Raw genomic sequence first — 9,688 nt, 5'->3', positions numbered from 1 at the left:
ATGTATTTTCTTCCCTTCTGACCCAGTTTTGCTTGCCTTTCGATTAGTAATAGTACTAAATTTCTCATTGGTGATTAAATATTTATTTGTAGGTTAGGTCGTTGATACAGGATGGACATCTCCAGGAATATCCAGGAATCTGTCCAATAACTCTGTCATTGGGATAATGCCCCCAAGCTATTGGTAACCTGTTTCAAGAAATACAATGTTCTGTAATGATTGAAGGATTTAAGTACTGCCAGAGTGAGCGAGGACACCAGGTGTTATTTTGTTAAAGGCTTACTATATCGAGTACCTTCCTGATTCATAAACAAACAAAACCAGAAATATATTTAATTACAGTATAATATCATGCTGTTCGCCTACAAAAGTTGTCTATTCTGTTCTATTTCTTTGCTTTTAAATTTCAGGTATTATCCCAATTAATTAAACCAAGTCTGCCCAAATCTGCTCCTGGAGCTAGAGTTTACCTCCTTGCAGGTTAAAGGATGCAATAACATCCACATAATCAGTGAACAGAATAACAAACAGTATTATACAACCAACAGATTTGTTAGTCTCAGAGCTTTTAAGCCAACACTGCACAATGATTTCAGTTTATACTCTTGTTTTTTCAACTAAAGATAGATCACAGTCATTTTTCCACTCAACTTGTGACATTGTAACAGTTAAGAAATGCTCAAATACTGTCAATAAACATTTATCCAAGTTAATCTTCTGTGCCATTCTTTGGTTTTTTTCTGGTCTGGTTCTATTTTTCTGTCAGTTCTAATCCAGTATATGTCCAATCAGATATATATATTCTTATAATCTTCATATAATGTACCTCATAAAGTTAACTTGTAATTTTATCATTGCAATAATACTTTTGGGTAACACTTAAGGTCATGTTTTAGTCATTTAAACACACTCATAACAAATAATAATGCATCCATAAACCATTATAAACATGGCTATAAATACTTATGCTTCATGAAGCTGCCATCTATAATGTACTAAAGATGCCCTTTAATGCATTGCAGTGGTTAGTATAAGCATTAAGGATGCTTTGTACTGCATTACAAAAGGTATCTAAGGTGTATTATAGATGAGAGCTTCATAAGCCACAATAAACATGGCTGTAATGTTATGCCTTTTCATAAATACGTATAGCCTAAATTTTATATTAAAACATGGCATTAAAATACACATTGTATATATTAAAATTTGGTATAGTATATAATATACAATTTTGGATTTATTTTTATGTGAGGAACTGCACAAAGTTTGCACAAGCTTTGAAAGGGAAAAACATGGCTTTTAATTCTTTTTCCTATTTCTTTCTCACATTCCCTTTCTACTTTTTTCTTAGACCCCAGCAGTTGCAGCACCGACTGGGTCCACCGTTTGAGAGGAGATTATGATTTTTTTCTCTAGCTTATTGACTCTCTGCTTCAGTTTCAGCTGTGCGGCCTCATGCTCTGCCAACAGCCGGGCAAACTTGGTCTGCAGGAGGTCTACGGTGCCCGTCATGCTGTTCACCTTCTCCTCCATGTCCTTAGGGTCAGGGCCCTGCTTGGCCACTTCTAAATCTAGGAGGCCATCTTTCATGAGGATCTGCCTTCCCTTTTCTTCTAGCATAGCCTTGGCATCAGGGTACTCTGTCAGAGCTTCCATCAAGTCATCTTTGGACAGGCAGAAGAGGTCTGAGTATCCAATGCTGCGAATGTTAGCAGTTCTGCGATTTCCAGCTTTACTGCCCTTGATGTTCAAAATACTAATCTCGCCAAAATAGCTTCCATCACTAAGGACTACAAACTGTGTGACGCCATCATCTGCCACCACTGCTAACTTTCCTTCCTTGATGATGTACATCTCCCTGCCAATGTCACCCTTTTTGCAGATGTAGTCCCCAGGGCTGAACACCTGAGGCTGCAGTTTCAGCACCAGTTCCACCAGCAGCCCTGCCTCGCAGTCAGCGAAGATGCGAACCTTCTTCAACGTGTCCAGATGGACATTGATGGCAATTTCAGCTCTCAATTTATCTGGTAGGTATTTCAGCACCTCTCTCTCATCTACAGCTTTCTTATTTGTCCACAAGTAGTCAAACCACTTTATGACTCTTTTCTCCAGGTCCTTGGTGACCTTTCGAAAGCTCATATACTGCTTTATTGCGTCAATTCTGGCCTGAAAGTCGGCTCTTGCTGCATTCATATTGGAAATCATGGAACCAACATTACCTACAATGGTAGCAAAAATCAAAACACCCACCAAGAAGTCAAAAACCACAAAAAAATACTCAGAGTTCTGAACTGGGGGAGGGGTTTCACCAATGGTAGTTAAAGTCAGGGTGGACCAGTATAAACTGTATGCATATTTTCTGACCAGACGTCCGTACTCAGGGTGTGAGACATTAGGGTAAACAAACGTGTCTGATCCGAATCCAATAGCCTTGGAGAAAGAGTAGTACAGACATGCGTTCCAGTGGATGATAATTACAATGTACATGACGAGATTTGAAATACGAAAGACATTAGGGAAGTTGGTCCTTGTCTCTGTTCTCTGAAAGAACTCAAACATGCGATTAACACGGAACAACTTGTTGAGGCGAATCTCTGGATAGCGGAGTCCCAGTTTGAAGTATAGGATGTCAGTTGGGATCATTGATATGAGGTCGAGCTTGAACTGCAGGCTTTCCACGTATCGCTGACGCAGCTTCATTTCATCTTTCACAAGCAAGCCCTGCTCAAGATATCCTGCAAAAATTCGAGAAAAACAAACCAGTGACTAATATGCAATACAATAAATTGAATAATTATTAAATATATTTTATATTTGCATGGATGGGAAAATGTCTGCAGGATTGTCAATTTCTGGATATTTTTATCGTGTATTAAATTAAGCTACCTGTTCTGGTCCTGAACGCCATGTCAGCCAAGTATACGATGTCTGATAAACAGTCTACGATGAACCACAAAATGAGATAGTCCTGTTGTAATTCTTCAAAGCAAGCTCTGCAAAGATACAAACAACAAAAGTTTTAGCACTGTGCACTGATTTTATCATTTATTGTTTTTTTATTTACTTTATATTTTTCAGTCAATACAGAAGCATTATTGATTCTCACTGTATTTAGCAATGCATGTTTGGAAAGGTTCATTAGAATGAGCTGAACAAACAGCCTCCTTCATATGTTAAGGACAAATCAGCACTGGCCACTGGGACATGCTTAGTTTTACTTAGGTTTATTTGCAGTTTTTCTGTCTTGATGCTCTTAATACTAACGAACAGCCAGCGTTCCACCAGATTTTTGCTACCTGGCAATGATTAAGGTCCAGTTATACATGACCGGCATGGTGATGACAATCAGCCAGTGGTAGTATCTGTTGCTGGCCGGGTCGGTAACATAGATTTCCTTTGGCCTGCAAAGAAAAAGCACGAAGAGTGAATCGGCGGGTGAATTTAAAGAATTGATGTGTCTTTGACGTAAACACACTTGCTGCAACCCACGTGTCCGTTTTCTCATTCTTTTCTTTTTCTTTCTCTGTGTTTTCTTTCTTGTCCTTCTTTTCCTTTTTCCTAAAACAAAAACATCAGTAACTTATTACTGTGATCATCATTTTTGCTCAGAATATTGTTTTAATAAAGGTATGCGTATATGCTTACTCATTTTTTGCTTTTTTGTCCTTCTTTTCCTTTTTCTTTTTCTGCTTGCCTCTGAAAGAGAGCAGTTTAAGCTGAAAAATGCAGGTATGTGTACAGTATGTTCATCTCGGAGATGTTGAGCCCATACTCACTCCGCATTGTTATTGCTGTTGTTCAGGTTGAGGCGGAGAGCTGGTTCAGACTCACACTTATTTCTGTGAAGTAAAATGAGCTGATATCACTGAGAGTGGTCTTCATGTGAAAGGCACGTAAGATGGGCGATCTTCATGTCACTGTGGGTTAGTTTTACATGTGTAATAAGTTCTCGCTTACGTTTGCCCTTTACCATCCTCCTGTGTGCTTGTATCCTTGTCCTGCAGCACTGTTCCACGATGGACTAGTGGGGAACGTTGTGGCTTGATCTTGGATGACATCAGTGCTGTGTTGTCTGTTATCCTTCAGATGATAATAGGGGGCACCCAGAAACCATCTGCTATTGTCAGCAAATTAAACTAGATTAATTAGACAGCAATGAAGCATGAGTGGATGTGTGGGTGCATAAGAAAAACAGGCATATGAGAACAATCTCATATTAATGAGGCAGATAAATGATTCTTCATTTAAAATATGTGGGGGCTACCATACAAAGAACAGTTCAGAATATTATCACACTGGCTTCATGTTCTTCATGGCTGTTTACACACCATCGATCTAACTATATATATGTACATATGTGTTTGTCTGTGTGTGTGTGTGTGTCTTTGTACATTTATATGCCCCAACACACATTTACAGAATTATAGTCTGACACCTCCAAGGGTTCAGATCTCACCCCTGATCTATGTCTATAGATTTTCTATGTACTGTTGCATTTCTCACCACTACATAAGCAGGTCCTGCTCCAGTAGATCAGCATATATGTTTATGTGAATTGGCTGTAGTATCTACAGTATGGGCCATTCCACCGAATCAGTGCAATTTCTGCCCCCAGGACATTATATTTATAAATACACATGAAAAATTAGCTTTATAATACATGTTGATATCAAGCAGAGTGTCCTCTGCATTGTCCTCATTGCAAATTTAACATACATAATGTAAAACATTAATGAGAACTACATAGAACTCTGAGAAATGTCACCTGTCCCAATGAGCAAATATGTCACCTGTCCCAATGAGCAAATATGTCACCTGAGCAATGCTACATATCACCATGAAATATGACTAAAAACCTTTAAAAATCTTATATAAATCAATAATATTCTAGTTAAAATACACATTTTAGTGGTGCCCCCAGGTTTTCACGCAGTCCTGTTACCTTAATACATTACTGCACCTAAAAAAATTGGCACTTTCCACAAATGGCATGTTCACCTATAACTTGCATCATCTCAGTCGCCTGAAGACCACAGGAAAACCAAAAGTAAGTTCTCTCTCTTTCCTGTATTTTTGATGATATTGTAAGTATGTCTGAGGTAGTCAAACTCAATACTCAGTCCTGTTACTCAGATTATTTCTAAGATCTAATTCATTTATTTGTTAAAAAAAATATATGCATTTTTAATAAGTTGCTTGGATGGACTCAACATCATCATACTATTATGTTTGACATGTGGCCATGGTTCATGAATATGCTAATTTTATGATAAAACTAAGTCCTGATACTTTCAGTAAAAGTACACATACTGTATAGTGATTTTTAAGCACACACAAAATGTGTTTGTGTGTGTGTGTGTGTGTGTGTGTGTGTAGGACATGTAACCAATAATTTCTTTAAAATACACACTTTATTGAGGGGAATACAAAAGAACTCGTTGATTTGTTTTTCAATTGATATTTAAACAGTTGCTTGAGATTTTTATAACAGGATTGAGAAAAATGCAACCACATTGCATCCAAAAACTTTGACAAAATGAAATAAAGTTACCTGAGACTGATCACTGCACATTTTGAATAGCTAAATACACGTATATGTTATTATTCAATGTTGAAAAAGATGAAGAAATGAAATTTATTTTTGAAGATTTATAACATGCAAATGGCACGAATTCAGTGGAATCACCCACATATGGAGGTATATGCATATGGAGTATCTGCCAAACACTGTATTGACTGGACCTCTCTTTACACCTTAATTTGAGGGTGCATAATCTCCACTGGGCTGTAAAAATATCCTTATAACGTGATAATCACATACAGAGTCCAGGCTGACATTCACAGTCATGCAAATGTTAATATCAGTTAAGTATTCCACAATAACTCATCTTCTCTACTCTGGATTTAAAAAAGGGAACAAGGCATTACTTTAATAGGTAGAAAGGAAATGTGATACTGCTTTTGTTCAAACATTGATTAAAAATGTATCTCAAATATATTTCTCTAAATGGAATATAACAATAAATCTGTATAAACTACATGTTTCTTGTAAAATTTAGTAGTGAAATGAAATGACTTACCCGAAGCTCGTCTTCCCTATATCCTGTTCCCTGGCGTACCTAAAGGCTCCTCTACATCCTCAAAGGCAAAATCATTTTTAATTCCTCAGAGAAACATTACATACTGTTAGTGAGTCAAATAGCATCACTATTTATCAGTTTCAGTCTGACTGTTTTGCTGTCATTAACTTCATTGACCCGAAGGAGGCTTTGGGGATTTAGACTTGGGTACAAATGACAGTTGCAAAGTCCCTGTGACCCCCCCACCCCCACCTGACAGGCAACTCATTAATATGAAAGAGGATCACTGCTGAGTTGTTTTTCTTACCTACATAAATGAATTTATGCTCTAAAATAATCACGATGACATTGCAGGTGTTGACATTGGTTGCATGTTTTCAGTAACAAAAAATGACAGTCGGTTTATGTGTGTCACCATATATTTCTGATTGCTAGCTGTACGGTTTAAATACCCGTTTAAATCTGAGGTGCAAAAGATGCATTAGTTAATGAGTAATTTGGAGGTGATTTTTAAACAGTAAAAATCTGAATCTGCCTCCTCATAGATGGATCTCACCCTGGGTTTGGTTCACCTTGAGTCTGGAGCAGCAGAGATCCCTGGATTACTCTCACTAGGCTTGTTTCCTGCTCTGCCCTGTCAGCACTCTGCCATATCCCGTAATCTCATTTAAGCAAACTATCTGCAGCTTCTACAGCCTTCATCTTCTTCTCACTGAACAGATACTGAAGCCAGAGGCCCTCCCTGCTTCCACTCTTATGATGGGGCCAGAGCCCCTTGTTTTTCTCTCCATCTGTCATTTACATTTGCCAAAATCCGAGAATATACTTAAGATACACCAGTACGGATCAGGAAGAAGGATGTAATCTTAAAGAATGAATGAAGAATATATACATGTTTCATTTGTTAATAATCTAGCAATCCTGAACAAGGTACTACCCCCAAGCACTGCTCAATTAGTAAAAAATTTGCTTTAAACTACTTCAACACCATTTCACACAACTCAACCTCAGATTTAAGTCTGAAATAGGATAGAATGGTCAACCGTGTCAAAAGCAGCACTAAGGTCCAGAAGCATTAGCACAGTTGTGCTGTCAGCATCAGTTGCCATTGTTATGTCATTTACGACTTTGGTCAAGGCAGTTTCAGCTGCGTCCTGGGCAGAAGCCCAACTGGAAACAATCCAGTATCTTGTGTCTCTCCAAATATAAGTGAAGTTGAGCAGCATCTATTTTCTCCAGAACTTTTGTCAAAGGTATATAAGATTCTAACAACTTTCAATGCTGTTCACTCAACCAAATAGTTACTTCAATATTAGTTCAAATACAAGAACTTGTGGCCTTAGGTGGAAATTAATGGGAGAAGATTTTAAGCTAGATTTGAGAAAGCACTTCTTTGCACAGTGTGTAGAATGGAATAGTCTTCCTGTTAGTATAGTGCAAGCTAAAACCTTGGGTTCCTTTAAATAAGAGCTAGATAAGATTTTAACAACTCTGAGCTATTAGTTAAGTTCTCCCCAAGCGAGCTTGATGGGGCAAATGTCCTCCTCTCATGTTTAAATTTATTATCTTCTTATTATCAGTACAGCACAAGGCATGCCGGTATGCGGACAATTTACGGTGTTGACCCCGTGGTGTCTTAATATGAATCTTTTTTATGAAACTTCAAGATTTGCTTTTTTGTCTTTACACTTTTAACCCCTACTTGTGACAAAAAAAAAACATTTTTTTAATAATATTAAAAAATCAAATGAGTAAACCACAGAAAACTGAATAAGTAATAGTATATCATTAATAATAATAATAATCAGTTATTATTCATTTTAATTCCTTTGAAATCATTCCTACACCAATGCTCATATATAATGGGGTTTCGGTTTCTTGTATTTTGAAAATACAAGAAATACAAAATATAAAATTCAAGTATTTTGATACAAATGACACTGATTTTTAATGATGTATGTCAAAGACAAACTGCGATTTTGTACTTCACATATGCTAAATGGCGTCTCCTCTCTGCATTGATATCCCCTTCCTCTCTCGCCTTTGCCCCTTGGCCCCTTCCGCAGGTTTCATCCTGCGGGATGACAGTGAAACAGCCTCCTGAGGTCTCCATGGAGATGCTGTCTGTCGCTGTGCTTGTCTGCTGCTCGGGGGGGCTGTCCTGGTCCCCAGCTGTACACCCACGGGAGATTTCCCAGCAGTCTGAGTGGACATGGCACCTCCCTGACCTTCTGCTGTGCTGGGAGATGGATCTGGTATATCATGGACTTCTGGATTGCGTGAGAGGCCATCCGGGCTGGGGGTGTCTCTGTCTGATTTCCCACCACTGTTTGTAAGACCCATGTTCTGGTTACCAGGAATCATGGCTACTAGAATCCCTCTGTACACAGTCTGTAATGAGAGTAGCTGTAAGGAACTGTGCCCAGTAAAAGCCATCAAAAAGTGACACCCATCAAACAATAACCTTTGTGCTTTTTAGAAAGATTAATGAGACCTAAGGTAGTTTGGTAACAGATTTTACGGCAGATTTTAAGTGTAATAATATTTATTAAGATTCACTGTGCTCACCGGTGGCTGAATCACTTCTTCGGAACTCACTGAGCCTGCCTGGGACAATTCATTGAACAGAGGAAAATTACATTTTTAAGAGTCTTTAAAACTATTTTATAGATCTTGCAATCCTTCAGAAACAAACTGAGCTCTTACCATCACAGGTTGCTGGATAATCACTGTATACACCTATACAGAAGCATAAATGTAGAAGCTTCTAAGATACACAGAATTTCTTTAAATGGCACATATGACTGATACTGATGCTCTCAATGTGACGAGGCCCTTACCGGAGGCTGAGCATCACTGTCTGCTAATGGATCTGTCAGCTGATTGGCAGGAATAGATGAGGCCACAGCTTAAAACACAGCTTTTTAAATTCTTCACCATTTTTCACCTTGTGTGTGTCTGTATGTATGTGTAAGTGATTCTGTGTGTTTGTGTCAGTCTGTGTCTGTCTGTGTATGTGTGTCAGTGTGTTTGTATGTCTGTAAGTGTGTCTGTGTGTGTCTGTATGTCTGTGTCTGTGTAAGTGATTCTGTCTGTCCGTGTCTGACTATGTGTCTGTGTAAGTGATTCTGTCTGTCCGTGTCTGACTGTGTGTCTGTGTCTGTATGTATAATGCTGATTATTTTAATCACTTTAGCACGATCTTACTAACAGACTTACCACTGGTAGCTGAGGAATCATTAAGGGTAAGACATTGATTGCTGATGGTATCTGGCAGGAAACAATTTAAAAAACATTGTGGTTGGTGTATTAAAAGTTTGTATTCCGTGCTCTTCTCAGATCGGATGTTAAAGTATAACTATAGAAATAAAAGCCCCAGAAAATAAAGTCTCTACTTACTGGTTTCCCAGAAGTGCACCCCAAAAAGCAGAAGGTCAAGAACACAAGACCCATCAGAAACATTGTAACCTGCCAATGCAAAGAGGATTATCAGGAACTAGGAAAATCATGAAATCCACAATAGGTGAAGAGTAACTGAACAGCATCTTACCTGTATAAAATGTTTCAGAAGATAGCGAGCTAATTGATATTCCGTACACAGAAGTCTT

General features: G+C 38.2%; 2 protein-coding genes across 2 annotated transcripts; both read right to left on the bottom strand.

The window, feature by feature from the left end:
• Positions 1–1,347: 1,347 nt before the first annotated feature.
• cnga1b (cyclic nucleotide gated channel subunit alpha 1b) lies at positions 1,348–4,058 on the bottom strand. Its single transcript, XM_023841793.2, has 7 exons — positions 3,958–4,058; positions 3,777–3,839; positions 3,646–3,696; positions 3,490–3,558; positions 3,297–3,401; positions 2,887–2,993; positions 1,348–2,735 (listed from the first exon to the last, which is right to left on the bottom strand). The coding sequence occupies exons 1-7, from the start codon at positions 4,056–4,058 to the stop codon at positions 1,348–1,350; spliced, it is 1,884 nt and encodes a 627-aa protein (XP_023697561.2).
• Positions 4,059–8,075: 4,017 nt separating this feature from the next.
• Positions 8,076–9,688, bottom strand: LOC111859268 (uncharacterized). Its single transcript, XM_023841795.2, has 7 exons — positions 9,631–9,688; positions 9,480–9,548; positions 9,300–9,350; positions 8,921–8,959; positions 8,787–8,819; positions 8,649–8,687; positions 8,076–8,471 (listed from the first exon to the last, which is right to left on the bottom strand). Exons 2-7 carry the CDS (start codon positions 9,540–9,542, stop codon positions 8,076–8,078), a joined length of 621 nt encoding a protein of 206 aa, XP_023697563.2. The 5' UTR covers positions 9,543–9,548; positions 9,631–9,688.

Source organism: Paramormyrops kingsleyae, chromosome 12 (assembly GCF_048594095.1).
Source record: "Paramormyrops kingsleyae isolate MSU_618 chromosome 12, PKINGS_0.4, whole genome shotgun sequence".
Classification (NCBI taxonomy): Eukaryota; Metazoa; Chordata; class Actinopteri; order Osteoglossiformes; family Mormyridae; genus Paramormyrops; species Paramormyrops kingsleyae.
This window is presented reverse-complemented; position numbering and strand designations above follow the sequence as displayed.

Coding starts and splice junctions, on each gene's coding strand:
- cnga1b (XM_023841793.2), bottom strand. CDS start 4,058: ATGTCATCCAAGATCAAGCCACAACGTTCCCCACTAGTCCATCGTGGA. Junction 3,840..3,957: donor GAGGATGGTAAAGGGCAAAC/GTAAGCGAGAAC, acceptor TTTACTTCACAG/AAATAAGTGTGAGTCTGAAC. Junction 2,994..3,296: donor TGGACCTTAATCATTGCCAG/GTAGCAAAAATC, acceptor GTATCTTTGCAG/AGCTTGCTTTGAAGAATTAC.
- LOC111859268 (XM_023841795.2), bottom strand. CDS start 9,542: ATGTTTCTGATGGGTCTTGTGTTCTTGACCTTCTGCTTTTTGGGGTGC. Junction 8,820..8,920: donor ACAGTGATGCTCAGCCTCCG/GTAAGGGCCTCG, acceptor GCTTCTGTATAG/GTGTATACAGTGATTATCCA. Junction 8,688..8,786: donor TTATCCAGCAACCTGTGATG/GTAAGAGCTCAG, acceptor GAATTGTCCCAG/GCAGGCTCAGTGAGTTCCGA.